This window comes from Battus philenor, unplaced genomic scaffold, assembly GCF_028537555.1.
Source record: "Battus philenor isolate CCGP_79_NKW_IND1 unplaced genomic scaffold, ilBatPhil1.0.hap1 SCAF_7, whole genome shotgun sequence".
Lineage (NCBI taxonomy): Eukaryota > Metazoa > Arthropoda > Insecta > Lepidoptera > Papilionidae > Battus > Battus philenor.
The window spans coordinates 9,645,211-9,665,796 of NW_027181737.1; the positions used below are offsets into that span (position 1 = coordinate 9,645,211).

General features: G+C 32.0%; 3 protein-coding genes across 3 annotated transcripts; 2 read left to right on the forward strand and 1 right to left on the reverse strand.

Moving 5' to 3' along the window:
* The first annotated feature begins 147 nt into the window (after nt 1-147).
* LOC137930833 (uncharacterized) lies at nt 148-5,596 on the forward strand. Its single transcript, XM_068774166.1, has 6 exons — nt 148-269; nt 336-590; nt 674-972; nt 2,041-2,604; nt 3,120-3,476; nt 3,555-5,596. The coding sequence occupies exons 2-6, from the start codon at nt 338-340 to the stop codon at nt 3,699-3,701; spliced, it is 1,620 nt and encodes a 539-aa protein (XP_068630267.1). The 5' UTR covers nt 148-269; nt 336-337; the 3' UTR covers nt 3,702-5,596.
* On the reverse strand, nt 3,927-6,339 carry LOC137931179 (mpv17-like protein 2). The gene is made up of 4 exons (XM_068774586.1): nt 6,236-6,339; nt 6,001-6,101; nt 5,525-5,763; nt 3,927-4,076 (listed from the first exon to the last, which is right to left on the reverse strand). Exons 1-4 carry the CDS (start codon nt 6,241-6,243, stop codon nt 3,927-3,929), a joined length of 498 nt encoding a protein of 165 aa, XP_068630687.1. The 5' UTR covers nt 6,244-6,339.
* A 947-nt stretch (nt 6,340-7,286) lies between these two features.
* LOC137931229 (uncharacterized) lies at nt 7,287-20,385 on the forward strand. The gene is made up of 18 exons (XM_068774639.1): nt 7,287-7,745; nt 8,302-8,424; nt 8,499-8,676; nt 9,047-9,198; nt 9,299-9,454; nt 10,758-10,978; nt 12,104-12,275; nt 12,807-12,976; nt 13,792-14,074; nt 14,160-14,243; nt 14,354-14,644; nt 14,914-15,110; nt 15,565-15,649; nt 16,108-16,290; nt 16,737-16,922; nt 17,156-17,240; nt 18,331-18,536; nt 19,362-20,385. The coding sequence occupies exons 1-18, from the start codon at nt 7,308-7,310 to the stop codon at nt 20,268-20,270; spliced, it is 4,119 nt and encodes a 1,372-aa protein (XP_068630740.1). The 5' UTR covers nt 7,287-7,307; the 3' UTR covers nt 20,271-20,385.
* Nucleotides 20,386-20,586: the final 201 nt, after the last annotated feature.

Below are 20,586 nucleotides of genomic sequence, written 5' to 3' on the forward strand. Positions count from 1 at the left end.
ATTTACTTACAATTTGACATAATATGCAGTGAAATTAAAAAAATGATATGTTTGATAACAATGCTTATATTTTTTTTAGTAATGATTCGAAACTGGCAACTTTTACATGGGTATATTGGTTCATTTACAGTAGTTTGTACAGTTTCACGTCGTACTGTTGTTTTATTTTTATTTATTTTTTTATAGTGTACTTAACAACTAAAATAGTTGTTTTTTATATAAAGTATCTCACAAAAGATAATTAAATTTAGCGGCATGATTTTGCTCAGGTACGTATACGCTTTTTACTCATGTATTACAAATTGTTTTAATTACAAAGTTTATTTGAATTTCAGAAATGTCAGAGATAAAGTATAAAAACCAAATTTTGGCAGCAATAGACCACTTACGCTCGCGGAAATCTCGACCAGATATAAACAGAATTTGCAAATTTATGCTAAAGTGTTACAAAGTTGCACCGAAAGAAACAAAGGCAGATCTTAAACGTTGTTTAAAAGAAAGAAGTATTTTTAAAGTTGATTATAAAGATAATGTAAGCTATAGAAACGCTGCTAAGTGGCGTAAGAAATCAGCACGGAGCAATAGTAACAGTAAGTAACTATATATGGATTAGAATATGTAAATATATATATTATATGAGGTTTAACTTAACTCATTTTATTGTATTATTTAGCCATGACTTCCGCAATTGCTACAAGTGAAAGAAGAATCATTACCTCTGCAATTGCAACTCTTATTTACCAAGATCAAAGCTATTTGGAAAATGGTATAGCTTTTGATGATCTTATTCGTGCAGCAGCTTCCCAAGAGTCCAGATACACAAAAAAACAACTTGAAACTATAGTTAACAAAGAATTGTCTTCAGGCAGTCTTGTTAAATTACCAAATGGTACTTTAGCATTAGGGCCTGCTGATCCTGATGGAGATAGTTCTGATAGTTTTAAATTTGAATATAATGATTCAAACACTAAGGTATGTTGTTGTTTATGAAAATTTAACATTATTAGTGAAGTAATGATTTTAAGACTATTAAATAAGATCCCACAAATATTTCTTTTCTCAGAGCTGTATTATTCTATTTCCATGGTGATTAAGTAAACATATTATTAATCTTCACAAAGTGTGATAATTATCTCAATGAACAAATGTAAATTTCATTGGTATTTGTATAGGCTAAACTTAACAGTAGCACACTGTTGCTATATAATTTTTAATGTTTTTAAAAAATTCAACTACTTGAACTATATACTCCAAAGAACATGTAAATTGCCTCCAAAAAATTTTCAAAGTTTATTGTATTATTTGAAAATATTTATAAGCTCAAAATAGAGCATAGAAAAGTTTATCATGATCATTATCATTCTTATATATAATGAGATATATCTAGATTGATATTATTTTTTTACTTATGAATCAAAATTTGTAATAAATAAAATTGATGGTTCTGTCTTAATATTATCCTTCTATCAGGTAACAGTACAAAGGCAAGTAAAAATCTAAGAATACTGTAACAACAAGTGTGTAATCTTAAAAATGCATCAAATTTCTCAGATTCACTCATTTTGGTAAACAGAAATCTGTACGAAACAACTGTTAACAGTTTTGAATTGTTTTCAAATGCCATCATATAACTGTTATAGAATGAAATCCAGTTAATTTTAATTATTAAATCTTATAGTATATCTGAAGAGATTTTACTTCAATCATTGCTATCCTCTGAAGATATCAAAAAAGTTTGACTTAAAAAAAGCAAAAATGTAATTTTAAAAAATAACACTTACAAAAATAGTATACTCAACAAACCTTGACAGTTGCTTAATAATTTTACAAATTACACCAGTTACCTTATTTTCTTAATATTGTCTGTTGAGAGCATTATTTTCCATATTATGGAATCTAAATTATATGATTTGTAATTTTATAAACAAATTTACATTAATTTTATTTTAATGATACTCAAAAAAGTTTACATAAATTTTCAATTGTATGATGACATAATGTCATATACTAATAAGACAATTAAAAATAAACATGTTACAGATGACATCATCTGCTAATTCATCATGTAGATCATCCCCACAACGAATGAGAGGCAGGCCAAAAAAGAGACCAGGTGCCACATCCAATAGTCAAATAATAAACAACCAAAACGCTGGAGTCAGGGTTGGGGAAAGGCGCAAAATGGCCAAAAAAGTATTTGATCCCTCTGACAATAATGTACCCAGCAAACGTAAAAGGGGAAGACCAGTTGGTTCACTAAATAAGAGCACAATAAAGAAAAGGTTAATGATAGCTACTCATCTAAAAAATGAAAAAGAAGGAACTCCACTATCAGAAAGTCAACTGTCATTGGATGGAAGTGGAGAAGATATTGAATCAGAAGAACCAATTCCACATGAGACCTCTGGAGGTGTTTGTTCAGTTTGTCTTATTCAGAAACCAAGAGGTTCTAATGACAGATTAGTTGAGTGTCGTGATTGCAATAATAAAGCTCACTTGAGCTGTCTCCAGTCAGGTTCTGGAATATTAAAACCAAGACCTGATAACACCTGGCAGTGTCCTCATTGCAAAACCTGTGTAGTCTGTTATGAAACAAATGATGCAGTAAGTAACCACTTGGGAAAAAACTTTTTATCTGTACTAATGTTACATTTTTTCTAACCTTTTTTACAAAAGCAAGCAATGATTCAATTTTACAGATATAATTATATTTTGTACATTGTATTTTTATTTGTTGAATAATAGCTTAAGGGTAGCAACTTTCAACCTGATCTGCCATTGAAGAAAGCCTTTATTAAGACACACGCCTTCATAACCCCTGGCACTTATAGTACAGAAAGAAACATTGTCCCAAGTACTGCTAGAGTACCTAACAGCCAATGCAGCCTTTTCTGGCGACCAGCTATATTTATTTTTCAAAACAAAATATGCACTTCGACATGCAGATACAGCTAACACACATACACTTGCAGTTTGCTAGTTTGATTCCTGGCAAAGTACATAATTTCTATTAACAAATTACTATCATCATTAGCCTTGAAATGGTCACAAAACACATTGTGAGATTACACAGCTATAGAAATTGCAAATTCTAATACAAATATTTTTTATTTTTTCAGGGAATATTAACAGTATGTAATATTTGTTCAGATGCCTACCATGCACTGTGCCACACTCCCCGTATACCGGAGCGACTAAAAGCTTGGGATCAATGGGAGTGTAATAATTGCTTAGAATCTCGCCCCACAATAGTTGGATCACCAGCCATTATTCCTTCTAGTATTGATTACAATTCTGAATCATCTACAGTAGATCCATTCTTAAAACCACATGAGTTAGATAGAGCACCAACAAAATTGATTGAAGAAGTGCCCTATGATCCGAGTATACCTGATATTACTAATTGGACCACTGAAGATGTATACAGCTATTTTTCTGAACATTTTCCTGAAGCTGCACCAATTTTAAAGGAACAGGTAAATAAATTGCAATACATTTTTTATGAAGTATTATTCAAATAATCCATAATATTCCATAACCGGTTTTCATTTTAGGAATTTGATGGACAAGCAATATGTACGGCAAGAAGAGCAGATATAGTGAGAGGTTTGGGTCTTCCACTGGGTCCTGCACTTGGATTATACAGAATTGTAGTTAAATTACAGACTAGAAAAGATGATTGGACCATGTGCTGGGGTTAAGTTGAGCCCCATTTAGTGTTAAGAATCCTTCCATATAGGATAAAGTTCTAAGTGAATATTATTTATAAACTTTGTAATGTAAATTATCAAATTATTTTTAATCACCCATGTAAGTTTAAAAACAATGAAGTTAGGAATTAATTCTGAAAAAGTAAAATAGGTTAAAACTTACAGTAGTCAGATTAGAAATAATACAATATAAAAAATAGCCTTTTTATACATTTTCTATTGGTTTTTATTTTGATCATAATGCTTAATAAATGATAGAAATATATTAAATATCATTGTTGCAATATTTATATAGAAAACTCTATAGTGTGTTGGTAAGTAGTAAAAGTTCAAGAATTGCACTGGAGGCCAAAATAAACAGTCACCCTGAAATACAAAAATGTTCATAAATATAAATATTTTTAGAACATCCTATTATAATATTAGATGTAATTTTAAGGCAATTAGCCCTGCTATTTTAGTTTAAAAACTACCAGATTTATAAGACCTGCGTTAGATTATATATAGCTCCAATAACCAAAAATGCTATTATCTACTGTTATGTTTTTGATCAAAATGAAGCCATATTATAATTACTCAATTTTGGAGTCATATACAGCAGGAGCCTTTTATATTCCTACAAGTTTAATGAAAATCTTAGAAGGTTAATCATGGAAAATTAATAAGAACTTTTTAATAAGATTATACCAATGAAATAATTATCATTTTGTCAACTGCAAATTAATTGAAATTGTAAAATAACATGTAACTTTTAAGTGCATCTAGAATATCTAGACCTCATAATAAGCCATGCCAAAGGCTATTACAATAATAATTGATTTATCACTTATGATGAGGTGATCTGTTTGTTATCTCTATACAAATATTAACTAAAGTATAAAATAATATTTGCAAAACTCAAATGAAAGAAAAATAAACTGGAAAATGTTGACAGCTTAAAATATTATTGTAGTTGAATTATATAATATAGCCCCTGTTCACAAATAAATTATGAAAAATCAGCAAATGTTATTATAAGACTAAAAGCATCTCAACACATCCTGTGTGATAGGTTACAACCAACAAACAGGTATCAAGATTGTATAAGCATAGTCAATAAAAAAAATATCAGTACAGCATATGATAAATATAGCAGTGTTATCTGAAGTGGTCAAAGATGTGAGAGAGTAGGGGACACAACAAATTTAAAGAAGAAACTTGTTGATTGTATTTACTTCTAATAACCATTTCACTCATTCATTAATTTGATTCAAAATTCCTTAGAACATCTCAATAAGATTGGAGAGTAATACACCGTGGAAGATTATGTTGAAATTGGGTTACAAGATCACATTATGTGGGCTGCCATACATAATCAAGTTCACTACAGATACATGAAGGATGAAATATATCTGCACTAAAATATATAAATGCAATAAATTATTTAAGTGTATATAAGATATGTATAAACAATCACTTTGTTGTAGTCTCTAAATCAAATTAGAATATGAAATAATTTTAGATATAAAGCCAAGTAATAAATGAAGGATGTGTGTATTAATTAATTTCATTCAAAACTTACAGTGACTGCAAGTAAAATGAGGTACTAGTGTCTGAATTAAGTGCAATTCTAAAAAATGTGTCTTATGAATAAAAATTATAACTTTTTGTTATAAAATTGTTTAGCGATTAACAATCATTTCATTGGTACTTTATATTAAAATTAGCAATATTATTCAATGTACTCTTTTTTCAATCTAAATATTTGTAACATAAATTCTGGCACAAGACAAAACAGATATTAATAGTATTTACCAAAGTACTGGGATACTAACCATGTAAACATAAATAAATTTTTGTCTAACTTCATATGTACTTTGTTGTAGAGTTTTGTTTTCTAATGTTCCCATTCCATAGAAAAAACATAAAATTGTTGCTGGTGAAGCAAACATCTGATCACATGCTATTTTCTTAGCGACTGTTCTAAAATCAGCATTAGGAAGCATCTTGTCCAAGTAAACATAATAATAGTGATGCATTGGGCCCATTAAAAATCCAACAAAGAACATTCTGGCTGAAAAAAGTATTCATATTTAGGTTAAATTTTTGATGATTAGTAGTGTAAAATTACCAAGTACCTATTTAATTTAAAAATAATGTAAATTACAGTATTTCCGCACAATTTAAGAAATTTAAATAGTAGTTATATAATACAAACTTCATAACTTAAGCAACATGTTATCATAATACTAATTTACAAAACAACTGTTTGTAAAAGCATATTATTAATGAGTCTAATATTAATCAGTACCTGTACGTGCCCAATTGAATCTTCTTGGTAATACATGAGATTGATATTCAATTCCTTGTTGTACTATGTCTCCAAATCCCATAAATGCACCAGAGGTAATACTATTTGTTAACAGTAAATTTCTTTTGAACAAAATGTACATTCCTCGATTAAAATAGGACTTCATTCTGTAGAAAGAATTGAAATCCAGGACATCGAAGTCAATATGAAATGAACGATGGTATTTTATATTTACCTATACATTTTTATTTCATTGGTTATACAATTTCTAAATAGGTATTTCCGAATAAACTAATTTATAAACAATGAAATATATGAACACATATATTTTTATTGCATAGCAATTTCTCTGAAAACTTACATTATTAGATAAATATCTATTAATTGTAATTTTATGCAAAATAATTTTAAAAATTGCGCTTATTGAAATAAACACAAACTCATTTTCTTTTACCACAGATTATATAAGATTAGCAATACAAAATAGCCGCGGTAGAAGAATACAATTGTCATAATTGTCACCACTAATACTTATGTGTACAGATAATATTGCACGTTGTATTATTAACATTACTAAAACATTTGTCCACATTACAATACAAAAAAGAGATCCAATTATACATATAAATTTAAAAGTTCAATTTGTTATTTCTATCCCGAAACACTTTTCTTAAACGATTCCTATGCTGGATCTACCTTTCTGAACTTGACCTTGCAAAATAAAGTGAGACTGTATGATAATTATATTACAATTTGTGTTTTATTTTTAAAAGAAAATGTTAAGTTAATTAGTCTTTTATATTGATCATCATTTAGTCTTACTTTTATAACTGGGATTCGTACAGTGTTGTTGTTTGATAATTATCAAAGTATTAATGAAATTTGAAGATCTTATTACCACAAAAATGACATTTTTGGTAATAATAATTTTTAAAATTTTGTGTTAATGTAATAAATGTGATTGCTAATAAGCGAATAATAATTACCAAAAAAAAAATAAAATTGCCATGAAATATTATACGTTAAACTTAAAATTAATACAAAATATGATTTGAATAACATTCGTTGCCGTTGTAGTAAAATATATTTTTTGTTTATTACAATGTAACGAATGCATCGATTCATTATTTATATTCATTTGTTGGACGCAAAAATAGGAAAATTAAAATATCGATATTTATTATTTTGCGGCACACCACTATTTAGAATTTCCAATACTTCATAACATTTTTCCGACTTTCCAAAACAAATAGACGTATGAAGATTTATGGTCGTGAAAAAATGCTTTTGAAGTGATAATATAAATAATGGCCATACAAAGTGAAAACCTTGATTTTTCTGGCTTATTTAAGTTAGATGTTTTAGTGCATCTTGATATTGTTAATCACAGTTTTTATGAAGTCGGTCTAAAAAAATTTCTTGCATTTTCAAGCGATAAAGAACTTGTTTTCTTGTATATCAATTCCCAGGCAGAAAGGTTTGATAATGTTTATGATTGGGATTTCGTTGATAACCCCGTGTATTGCATGTGTTTTGAACCGAGTGGTACATGGGTTCTTATCGTAAGCGACCAAAAAGTGTTACTGGTACCATTTCTTCCTTTATTTACTCCAGAAAGTTTATTTGATTGCAAATGGTCATCAACAAGAGTTACAGTTCTACCACTAGGAGACATATACCAGCCAACATCAGTAGTGTGGTGGCTAACAAAAGAGTCTGAAAATATAATAATCATTGGTTCAAAGGTACTTTTGACTATTTTTGGCATACTAGATAATAATTTAACAATAATTCATTGGTGTTTTAGCAATAAGTGTCAGATCCTCGTGAAATTTGGACCCGGAGGTCTAGTACATTGAAGCTGTTAAAATATTTTGCTTTAGACAGGATTTTGTTAAAATTTGCTTTCACTGCTTAAATCACCCTTTTCTTACAAATGTTATGTGAAAAGGTTTGATGTTTTAGTGTCACAAACACAGGTTTAATTATTCCTATTAATAGCCCAGTTCACTAATATTTGGCTAATAACAAGCGAATGGAGAGTTCCAAAAATTGCATTTGGGACTACTACATTGTGTAATGCTACACAGCAATTCAATTCTCTCTATCACCTACCTTCATTTAATATCATAAGTAATTATTACATAACTTGTACTGCAAAGGTTTACATTATTATTTTTCTGGTATTGATTCATTGGTGAGGGTCTTTCTAAATATGATGTGGAATAGGAAAAGAATTAAACAACTAAACAAGTTTTGATTGATAGTAAAGACTTACTTTTACTTTTACTGATATTTCAGACAGGATTAATAACGTTTTATTCATTGGAGACTCAGACAATAGTGGGAGAAACTAAGGTTACTGCAGAAATTTTGGATTTACAGATATGTTTTGATGATTCTTTGGATTTGTTAGCTCTCTTGGTGAGTTTTTTTGTATCTGACATGTTATGGTTTTCTCAGCATCCTCAGCAAAAGATTAATAAATTGTTCTTTAGGTGTCCAGAGGACAATCTCAACAATGGAAATTAATATTAGAGCATAGATCATTGGGGTATAATTGGCTTCAGCAAACTAGGGCACAAAATGACAAAGAAAAAAAAGATGGATTTATGTCCTATATTAGACAATTATCTAAAGATAAAATTACATTTTTCACACAAGGAGGAAGCAAAGGTATTACAAAAACATCTATATTATTATTACTTTTCAATGGCCTGATTACAAAAACCATTGTTCAAATTAAGGTTTTTTACAGTACAATGATAAAATAATTATTTTTAATAATTTATATTTAATAATGATCGTCATCTTTTCAGCTTTAAGATGACGATTTTAAGCCTTCTTCATAGATTTCCAACCAGTGAGAAAGGGCTTGAATCCAATGTTTTCCAACAACTTCAGCTAGTTTTGTTATTTGTTATTTACATCTCATTGCTAAGATAGTAAACAAGTTCTCTTAAACTTGTTACATTTTTCAAATTTGTTTCTAAATTTTAAATCTGTTTTAAGCTACACATTCAAATAATTAATATTTTTCTTATAGATGATAAATCACAAACTGTGGAGTATGTATTGAAACCAATGGAATATCTACCCATGTTTCGTAAGGGTTCTAATAATTGGGCCTTAACTGCTCAATATGTTAATGGAAGGCATTTCTTAACAGCTTTTGAATTAAATGAAGGTACATTAATTGTAAGTATAAATAATTGTTTTATTCATTAGACAAGACAAATGCTTTTAATGTTGAATGTTAATTGTGTATTGAAATGTAAAAATGAAATGTTTTTCTTAGCTCGAAAGTCCGGAAGGGGATACACCGTCAAGAACCCTCAGACCTCACATAAAGAAAGATGGCCTATATATCCAAGGTTTATGGTCACAGCGACTTATCTATTTACTGAGAAAGAATGAGCTTGAAGTGCACAGTGCTAATTTTTCTGTGCCTCAGGTAAACAAGTATAAAATAATATATATGTAGCCTATAATAATCCAATATCATTAAAGGGAAGAGCATTTTCAAGATACAAATGATTTATCATCATCCACCATTTGTTCTACTGCTAGCAGGTAGCTATGCTATTTATTTGGTAAAACAATTTATCATAATGAAGCTAATGATGCGGACTATTATTATTTATACTAATAGTTGAAATGATTAGCAGATCATTCACCTGCTAGTCTCTTTTTTCTTATTTTTTATGTCTTATATTTATATATATTATTCTTTATATTTATATATACTATTCTTTTGTTTATTTGGCATATTTCATACACCCTATATTGTTGTAAGACAAGGTTTGACTGGATTCGTTTATCTTTTTATTTATGTACTTTTCTGTTATTCATCGTATGGTCTATCTTTTCTCGTCTTTTATTCTACAATTTCTAATCATTCACTTTCATATTAATTTCTGTTCACTCATTGCCTCACTGCCTTTGCCTCATTTCTCAAATATTATCTGCTAGTCTCACAAAACACTGTAATCATCACCTTGAAACATTTCTATGGTCCAGAAATTTCGCTGACTGTAACAACTATATATTATGCAGAGTAATCTCAATCTGGTGAAAGAGTAATATATAGCAGCTCAAGCCGAGGTTCCTTTGAGAGTCCTTGAACTTCGATACCTTCAAAGAGGCTAAGCGCTCTTGGAACCCTAATGCTTTCAACCCATGGACACATCATGTGCCATTTTGGGTTGTAGTGAAAGTTCCCGTCTTAAAATAACACATTAATACGTAATGATACACAAATAACAGGGACCGGCCACTCATTGTTTTACTGACTTCATGAAGACATTCTTTGTCTTTGTCCTTAATTAATAATCCCTAACTCAATTTATTTCTTCAGGTTGTTCATTTATTGAAGTCCAAAAAAGAGCATACATTGTCATTTGAAAAAGGTCACATGTGTCAGCATTCTTTTGCAAAGCTTCTGTTTAAGACTATGATGGTTATTACTGTTTCTGAATATATTTCTTGAAGCATACATGCATCACATGAGTTATAATGCATATGTAAATTTGGTTATCTGCCAAATCATGTTTTTAAACAGTTTGGGACATTGTTTCTTTATAGGTTCTTCCATCTTTTCACTGACTAGTAAATAATTCATTTTGTCATAATTTCTTCACTTCACTTCAGTTATTTCAAATTCGAAATTTATATATATTCAGTAACTTTTATGTTTATTTTTAAATATATTTTTAAGGCATAAGAACATCAATAATTAATTAACTGTTAAAATTTAGGGAGATGGTCTGTTAGGAGCTAAAAGAGAGTTCTCAGAGTTATGGTCTGCTGAGCTGATAGGCGATGTACATCGAGCTTATTTAATGTCAACTAAGGAGCCCCCAATACCGGCACCAGGCTGGCGGGAACCTACTTTTATGTGTGACTTGCAACTACCAAGATTTCCACTTGAACCTTGCCTCATAATAACCAGCTGTGGAGCATACATTTTAAATACTGTGTAAGTTTTTTTAGACTTGAAAAATATATATCAATATTTTTATTGTGTACATCATATTTACAATATTTAATTAAATGACAGTTGCCATCTATTGTTTCTGAAGATGTTAATGCTGTTAGCCCTAAGGCTTTTACAGCGTCATCGGTACTGAATTCACGGAGGGGAAGGGTCCGTGAACTAGATACAGTTGATGAGATTGATATTTTGGATAGCATTATATTATATCCAGTGCAGTGTAGAGCATGTAGTGACTTTATAGACACTAAATGACAAATAAGGCCTTTAGTTAGCTAAAGATTAAGTTTATTATTATTTATTTTTTAATAGCTTTAATGGACCTACTGTTCAAATACAGGCACCATATTTATAAAACTTGATAATTGAGGAGCGTAAAGGGTTAAAAGATTTTGTTTTAAGTAGAATTTGAGCATATTCAGTCTGTACTTGCTAGGCATTCTCTGAGAAAATAAGAGGGTTTAGCGAACTTATTGCAGTTTGGTACATGTCATTTTTGAGATCTCTGGTGCTATAAGATTTTAGTTACAATATGTTTACTTTCTCTGTTTCTAGGTAGTCGTAATTCTATATGTTTGTTAATTAAAATATGTGCATGTATGATTTACAATTGCAAGGTATTGTCCTTTATTACTGTGCACTATAAGTTGTAATCCATTTACAGACCATTCAAATGGAAAATGAAGTTGGCCTTTGTTATTGAAAATATGAATTAGTCTTCATGGTTAATACAGTCCTCAAAAAAACTTCAAACCCTACTGAGTTTATTTTTCAGTTCGTCTTAGTAGGTGGCGCATTACGAACTGACGTAAACATCATTTTAATCTGACGATTATAATGATGTCATATAATTAAGCTGTTTAGACTTGAAATGAAAATACTTCTTGCGGATTCGATAAAAAAGTTAAAAAGATGAAGATCGACAAATCTCAGGTATACATGGATATGTATAGCTGGCTACTTCTGTAAAATAAATAAAAGAAAAAACTTTAAAACAAAGCTGTTTTTTTTTTATTATATGAACAACACGATAAGTTGAAAAATTTTTCCGAGTAATATTATAGGAGGAATAACTGCATAAAAATTACAAAAAAAATATCTCTTTCGCAGATGTGAGCCTAGCGAATGGCTGGTGAGTCTGATCATGCGTGGGAGCGTCGGTGCTGAACAATCGGCTGCTGCGTTGGGCGCCTGCGTTCCGACGTTGCTGCGAGCTGCTGCTGACATGGTTATGTCACGTGGGAAAATTGCCGCTGCACAGTATTTATTCTCTTTATCGCAGGTATATTACTTTCTCTTTCATCACTAATTAGCCCATCGGTATTTGCATCAGGTATGGTAGAGTGCTGAAGATGCCTAAACTAAGTCTCTTAGCTATATATAACTAAAATGGTACCTTGGCTTGAGGAGTAAAAATATGAGATCAATACAATCATTTATAATTGTCGGCGTAAATTTAAGTTTACGTTATTATGTAATGCACCATCAACAGTGGGGTCTGTAATTTTTTTTGTTGTTTTAACAATTTTTTCCTTTTTCCTTAAATTTAGAACAATTCATTAAGTGTTGTATTAAGTTTGTGGTGCCTATAGAGATGTTTGTTTTATCTGATTGTTCTTATCTCAAAATCGTAAGTTACCGTAATAAAAAAATTATTATTTGTTTAGATTTTTATTGGATGTATGTAAATCACTTGTAGATTAAATTCATTCTTGTTTTTCTTACAAAATAGTTTTATTAATCCATGCATACTGTCTAATATTTCACATTCAATATAATATTGATATTTCAAAATAAATTAAAACCTTTTCAGAGCCAACCTGATGGCTGGATTGCACGTCTAGGTGTGTTTGGACGCATGCACGAGCTATCTCTGTACAAACACGTGGGTGTTGTGGGTAGTCTTGGGAATGCTGCGATAACTGCAAAATTGTTAGCAATGCTGCTTAAAGCTGGTACTAACAGCGAAGAGAAGTTTAATATGTACGTATGAACTTTCTTTTAATATTACTATTACTACTTTTAATATTATTAAACGATTTAAAGAATTTTAAGGGACACTCTCATGACTAATTTATCTCTCAATTGTACATAATACCTGTTGGTGGGTTCCATGATTTTATTAAGTTATTCATATCCTGTATATGAAATCCTGGTTCAAAATAGGTATAAACGCTTTAAAGTGGTTTATTAATTAATGAATGGTATATGCTATTCAGTAATCTATGATTTCAGATAGAAAATAATAAATTCAAATTTAATCAGTTTTCAAAATTTAAATTGCCATATTTAAAAACAGTAGTTATTTACTGCAAACTTTGTACTGCCTGAAGTTTTTGACCTATAGCATTTCATTGGTTTCAGTTATCACTTTATACAGGATGATTTGAAATTGGTGTCAAAACATAGCTATGTATTTATCCTTTCAAAGCCCGTTCTATTAGCCATTTTCAATCAGGCTTGCACGTATTCGTAAATATAACTCCATACCTACAATCGTATAATTTGACTAACAGTATCATCATCATCATTTTAACTACGGGATGTTCTCTGCAGGACATAAGCGTCCTCCATAGGTTTACAATACTACCAGTTCGAAGCGGCCTGCATCCAGTGTCTTCCGAAGATTTTGTCAAGGTCATCTGTCCACCTTATGGGTGGATGTCCTTTGATGCCCTTGCCTAAAGCCCCAACGGCCATCTATTCTGTCTTCATTTACTGATAGTTTATTGATATTATTTATTTTAATATAAATTTAATAAATCTGGCCACATAGTAATTTAATATTTCCATTTTAGAGATTTGCAGTTCATAACATTAACTGCGGTAGAACTATTGGAGCTAACGTCTATAGCTGCTGCCATAGGTCTCTGGGATTTAGTTCCGTTGTTTAGTATTTACCAGGGTCACCCTCATTTAATGTTGACAGCAATAAAGTCAAGGAATGTTTTATGTAGAGGCGCGGTAGTTTGCTTATTGCGACATAGCTGTCTTGTTCCAATCTTACTGGAGGAAAATGGGCAATGGTTCTTTGATTTTATCATAGCGAAATGCAGTACGTTTGATACGAAACTATTAAAGGTAATTTTGAACAAGTTAGTCAATTTATGTCAAATTTTGTAAAACCTTGAACGTCCTAGATATTAAGATTGTTTTTAAATTTCAGTGTTTGTGTCTATGGATGAATCCTCTACAAGATCAATTGCGTCCGGTTATGAGAGATTTAAAACAGGGTATAACATCTATTTATGTAAGTATATATTATTATACATTGCTATATTATGCTGTTTTAAGGTTGTTAAACATATGTATCAAATTGGTAATTAAACAAGCGTGATATTAAAAAGGTATTAATTTTAGACAACAAGGATGCTCCAGTTTATATCAACTTTCATGCATATCGTATGTAACATCGAAGCACGAATACCTTGTCCTGACATTAATGTGGAGGTGACAAAGAAACCGGAGACATGGAAAAATCAGTACACGCCTAAAAGAGCCTTGTCATGTGGTCTGGGTCATTGGGCGATCGTAGATGACGGTAATGCTAAAATAATGATGACGAATACACCCGTCAACACGGAGATCATAGGCAGGGTTGTGGATGTTGCTTGTGGCAGGCATCATACATTAATTCTGACCGAAAATGGCGTAAGTGTTATTATTTGATATATACATAAAGTTTTATTTGAATTATATAGATATATATCGGGATTCGAGTATCTCGAGGTAAGACAGTCCAGCCAAGCTGACGTAAGTTAACTGTATATAGCGAGATAAATGAAAAACTACAGTAAATTACTTCTTTATATCACAGTACAGTTTATAATTTTTTCTATTTATAAAATTCTTCATTTTATATTATTTTTTATTAGTTTCTAGTATTTTGAGTAAATTTTATTTAAATTTTACTTGCATAGATATACGCGGCCGGGGACAACACGTTTGGGCAGCTAGGAGTAGGGTCAAGCTGGACAGGAGCTACTGGGGACGCTGCCAGTTCCGCGGGGGCGCTGCTCCACGTCAAGTACGAGTGGACGGCTCCTCTCGTGTCCGTGGCAGCCGGACATTACCATTCAGCGGCGGTGGACGCCGGAGGAAGGCTCTACATGTGGGGGTAAGTGGATTGTATATTTAGGAATACGACTTGTTTTCTAACTGAAGTAAAATGAGTTTGGTACCCCGTATGGCTTTTCCTAATGGAATGCTTCATCATCATCATTATATCAGCCGAAAGACGCCTGCAGCAAGGCATAGGCATCCCCCAAATGTCCCCACAATGACCTGTCTCGCGTTCAAAACTATGTCTACCAGCATCTGCCAGCATTTTAAATGTTTTCTTTTTAATAATTATTCCAGTTGGCATACACAGCTTCACCAGATTTGATGTGTTCGCCCTGAGGGCGTTTTACTTAAACCTCTTTGCAGTAATTGATCTTGAGAACTGCCACGGAAACCCTGGGTTCAGAACATTACATAGTTTTTTTTACCGTGCATCTACAGTACAGCAGTTTTGATCAGACTTATAATTATATATATATATATATATATATATATATATATTGTTACAGATGGGGTATTCACGGTCAGCTGTGTCTTGGCAATATCGACAATCAATGCACGCCTCAGTTAGTCACGAAATTTCAAGGTAGAAAGGTAAAACTATATATATTTTACAATGTTAAAAATAAAGATAAGCTTGTTATATCTGTCTAGGCTTTATGAATCATCTGTATGAAAGTAGTGATTATTTTGTAGACAACTGTGTACAATACAATCTCATGTAATGAATCTCAATGATCATATAATAAATGTAAGAAATTTATGAAAAAAAAACTTAAAAAAATTTGTTGTGTGAAGAATTTTTTAAGTTATAATAAAGCCTGGAAATGAGTTGTACTATATTAAAAATATTGTAAAAAGCAAAAAAAAAAACGTTTTATTATGGGGTGTTTGGAACCCAAAGAGGGTTTTAAAAGGACGCCATTAGCATGGAGCTCAATCTATTTAAAGTTTTTACCGAATTAGGATATTCTGCTATTCTTATTACGTATAAAAGTGGTCATTGTGAATGATTATTTCCATTTTTATTAAATAATGTTTGTGTGTGGTAGGTTCTAAGCGTGGGCTGTGGTGCGTGCCACACGAGCGTGCTGATGAAGAACGGTGAAGTGTGGGCGGCTGGCGCAGGCGTCTTCGGGCAGCTGGGTGGCGGTGCTCGTGACAAGAGCGCTGTGCCTGTTCGCGTACCCCTACACGAACCTGCCCGCCGTCTCGCCGTCGGATACTTTCACACCGTACGTGTATTTCACATTCAAAACAGACTCAATTAATAGATATTACCAAAAAAAATTCGTATCATCACTATTTTAGCTGTAGGCCTTCCACAGCCTCCTCCATAGATTACATCCAGTTTTTGACGATCGTAATAATGTCGTCCGTCTACTTTGTAGATGAACCTCCCTCTCTGCGTTGCGGTAAAAGTCACTTCCTTTTAAATATTTGTAAAGATAGGGTTCTGTCTCACTTGATATCAATATAGTATTACGTATAGTATGTACATAGAATACAAAAATAGTATTTTAAATACAAAAATATGAAAAAGTTATAAAAGCTGGACATTATTATGAGAATCTTATCTTGATTTTTTTGAAGCCATGTGTCCAGCAGTGGACTTCCTACGACTTTTTTCTATTTAATGTTTAATAAATAAGAAACCGCGATAATGAATGTCTATTTACAGTTAGCACTAACGGCCAAAGGGCAAGTGTGGTGTTGGGGCTCCAGTCCGCAGCAAGTCCGCGCGGTCCAAGCGCGCCGTGCCAACTCGCCCGCCGCTGCGCCCGCTACGTCGCCCACACTCTCACCCGACCCTCATCTGCTACCGCAACTTGTTGACACACGGAACGTACGCGGCCGGATAATACAGGTAGCTTCATCTGATCTTCATATCTGCAAGGCACGGGCCTTATGAAGATGATGTTTCTACTGTATATTAAATATTATTTTTTTATCGATGAATATTAATTTTTTTCATAGCTACTATCCTGTTGCGGACAAAAACAAGTACACACAAAAAAACCAAAATTTTTTTATTACTAAATTTAAAATCTTAGAGTAATAAAATAAATATTATTTAAAACTTTCCATATTTTCTTTCAGTTGGCAGCGGGTTGGCATCATTCATGTATACTTGACCATAAAGGCGCCGTGTATACGTGGGGATTGAACTTTGATGGCCAGCTAGGTAATATATATTATTGATTAATATTTTACCGGCATTTGAACAGTATACACATAACACGTTAAATTGATGTACCAGCGGGTTCGTATCCGAAATACCATGTCAATGTTTCGCGAAAATCTGCGATGGTCGGTAGATCGAGGTCTCTGTGAATACTGTAGTTTATTCAACGGGTTATCCGAAGCGTGAAGGAATGCTACACATACCTGGGACATGATCGGTCTAATACAGGTTCTGTAGATTTGTGTAAGAGATGGTTCTGAGTGACCAGAGTAGGTGATGTAGCTGCTACGAGAGCAGTTTGTTGAAGCCAATAAAACCCAATTTGATCACAATATTCTTGGGGATTCTTAACACCGCAAAGCCGTTGTAAACGTATTTTTTTACATTAATGAAAAAAAAAACAGAGGCACATAAGAATCTTATCTAAACCAAAAAAGTTTGAAATAAATTTTAGTCTTTGGTCTGTTTGCATAAGTTTTATTATATTTTTAAGTATTTTCTCACCTAATCTGAGTATCTCTCCAATCGACCTATTTCCTTGTCCATGAAAATTCGATCTTAAAAGCAAATTTTCATTTGCGGTTAAAGATAGCATATGGGGTGTGAAAGATTTCTCTTCGTTTGCCATATGAATTGAATGTTTTTACCGTTTTAATTAGCCGGTTGGGCCCGCTTGAAGATTGTTGTTTCATTATTATTATAGTGTCTAAATACTGTAGCAATAAATCGCTTGCTTTACACCAACCAATGAATTTTATATGTATTTGGGTCTTGTGCTAATACTACCCTCATACTGTGTGACTGCCTTAAAGTTATGGAAAAAATTATCGTCATAATTTCAGCCGTAAGACGTACTACTTAGCTACTCTATTAATTTCCAATAAGGCAGGTTGGAAGTGCATACTACATCCAGCGGATTCTGATCACTGGTAACACAACATTACCACACGATTAGTCATTGACCTTCATCTTTAGGCACTGAGGAATATTGGACGTGAAAATATGTAGTTTCACGAGCGCTGTGCATCATGATTACATAATTATGTTAAAATTATAAGTATAAAAATAAGTATAAATAATGTTTTTACAGGCAGTGGCGACAGAAAGCTGATGCTTATACCAACAGAGGTAAGAATACGTCCAGAATCTCAATCGGACAACTCTAAAGCATGTCGGTCGCCGGAAAACGAGGATCCAAACGCATGCACGAAAGCCCTGGTCGCTTGCGGCGGAGATTTCACTATCTACATCGACGACGATGGGAGGATTTACGCAACGGGGAACATGAATGCTCGCGTAAGTATATTAGGTGCAAGTCAAAATGAATTATTTTAACATTCTTCTATTCAAATTATTGAGAGGAAATCACCACCACCAAGACAAAATAGTTGCTTAGCATATATACTCAAATATAATCTGTTTGGACTATTATAAATTATATATTACATCAGCATGAATCACACATCTTCGGTCTCGAGAAAGAAGTGGCTTGCTTTTCTAAAGTTGTAATTTTACGAGGTGTTAACACTTTACATGCCACAGCAATTTTTGAAGATTTTCCATTAAGGCCGCGTGGGGCGTATTCGACCCACACTTTAAAAATTCAAAAAAAGGAAAGTCGCTTAAGACGTATGCTTTACATTTTTTCAATACCGCAAAGCTATAATTAGCGGGAAAAATTTTAACATGCATTACGTACGCGCATGCGTGATGTAATATTATCTGTATTCGACCCCACAATTCATTTTTAAGTATCGCATGTTTTTTAATGAGAACTGCAAATGGCCCGAAGATAAAAGTGCAGCGGGGTTCGTATACGGCTCATGGAGTGTGTTAATACACAAATGAAAATTAAATTGGTATAACACGTCCTATCCATGTCATAATAACGCTTTCATAGTTAAATTGATCTTTAAGAAGATCATCACATAACTAGGTTAGATAAGGAATATTTTATTCCTTCCTAAAAGTCAATAATACATTTGCAAAAATCGATTTATACTTTACCTATTAATAATTTATAGCATTGAGTGTGTTACGGTTTGAATACTGCTTGTTAATGTACAGTGTTAATTGATAAAACCAATACCCATCATCTCAAAATCTAAATTTGTCTTGCAGATTAATAACGAAAAAACAAATAATCGAATCATAATGATGAAGACAACGAAACGCGTGATAAAAATACCTGCCAGTCGCAACAACAACAAGTTTCTATTTCAACCAGTGGACCGAGTTGACATTATGTTCCCCTTCGATATTGACGATTTACAACGCAAACCTATAGAGACCGTGGTGAATCCACTAGAAACGATGAGAGATTTCAAAAAGAAATCCTGGGCTGATGATATCATTCTACTGTTACATCCATGGGTTAGTGAAGAAACAATGGTTGGAAACCCCAACATGGCAGCTAAGTTGGCTTACCACAACAAAATGTATTCTAACTGTCTCAAAATGTTGTTAAGTACTATGAAACGTGACATGCCAGAAGATAAGCTTTATGTCACACATCATGATGATCCTGGAGATATTAATAATTTGAACAAAAAGGATGAAATGAAAATTTTAATCAAAAACACAATGTCAAAACGTATTAAGGATATATCAATGTCAATATTAAATGAACAGCCATATCCGGTAGTAGATTCAAATTTTTACCAATCCTTGCCATGTTGCTGTGACGAGATGAATCTTTTGAAGGTGAAAAGTGATAGTCAATCAACCACAAAAGCATTCGTTAATAATTTCTCGGTTAACGCCGCAAATATTATAGACAAGTGTATCAGCATCTTTCCAGTTGATACTGGCCTTTGGGAAGTATGTTTCCGAATCTCTAAGGATTTCTACATAGAAAACCATCTGTCCATTCAGGAATTGGAAAATGTTTTACGTAAGTACATGGCCTCTAATGCCACAACTATGGCAGCTGCTATCATGTATTCTAATGATTGTGCTCAATACAGCAAAATTCTTTCGCCTAAATTCTATTTGAACATGTGTAGCCAAATTTTAGATACATGGGGATAATTATAAGAATAAATATTTATTAATGAAGTAAAGTCATGACTGTATATTACAGGGCGACAAAAGTAATTATATATTACAATGTCATGGAAAGGTATAATTTGAATTATTATGTTATCTAAGCAATACATTGTTTATTATTTTTATAACTAATAATCTTTGCAATAATATAATCATAGTCATTGTTAGAATTTATGATATTAATTGATCTTACTCTTGAATATGTATAAAATAGCTCAAAACTTATGATCAGATTATTGTTTTTTATATTTGTTACACAGGTTATTATTTTAGACTTTATTTTCTGTGGTGTGAACTT

Coding starts and splice junctions, on each gene's coding strand:
- LOC137930833 (XM_068774166.1), top strand. CDS start 338: ATGTCAGAGATAAAGTATAAAAACCAAATTTTGGCAGCAATAGACCAC. Junction 973..2,040: donor ATAATGATTCAAACACTAAG/GTATGTTGTTGT, acceptor AACATGTTACAG/ATGACATCATCTGCTAATTC. Junction 3,477..3,554: donor CACCAATTTTAAAGGAACAG/GTAAATAAATTG, acceptor TTTTCATTTTAG/GAATTTGATGGACAAGCAAT.
- LOC137931179 (XM_068774586.1), bottom strand. Junction 5,764..6,000: donor ATTCAATTGGGCACGTACAG/GTACTGATTAAT, acceptor TACTTTTTTCAG/CCAGAATGTTCTTTGTTGGA. Junction 4,077..5,524: donor AATTTATTTATGTTTACATG/GTTAGTATCCCA, acceptor TTTGTATTTCAG/GGTGACTGTTTATTTTGGCC.
- LOC137931229 (XM_068774639.1), top strand. CDS start 7,308: ATGGCCATACAAAGTGAAAACCTTGATTTTTCTGGCTTATTTAAGTTA. Junction 8,425..8,498: donor TGGATTTGTTAGCTCTCTTG/GTGAGTTTTTTT, acceptor ATTGTTCTTTAG/GTGTCCAGAGGACAATCTCA. Junction 12,276..12,806: donor ATTTATTCTCTTTATCGCAG/GTATATTACTTT, acceptor AAACCTTTTCAG/AGCCAACCTGATGGCTGGAT.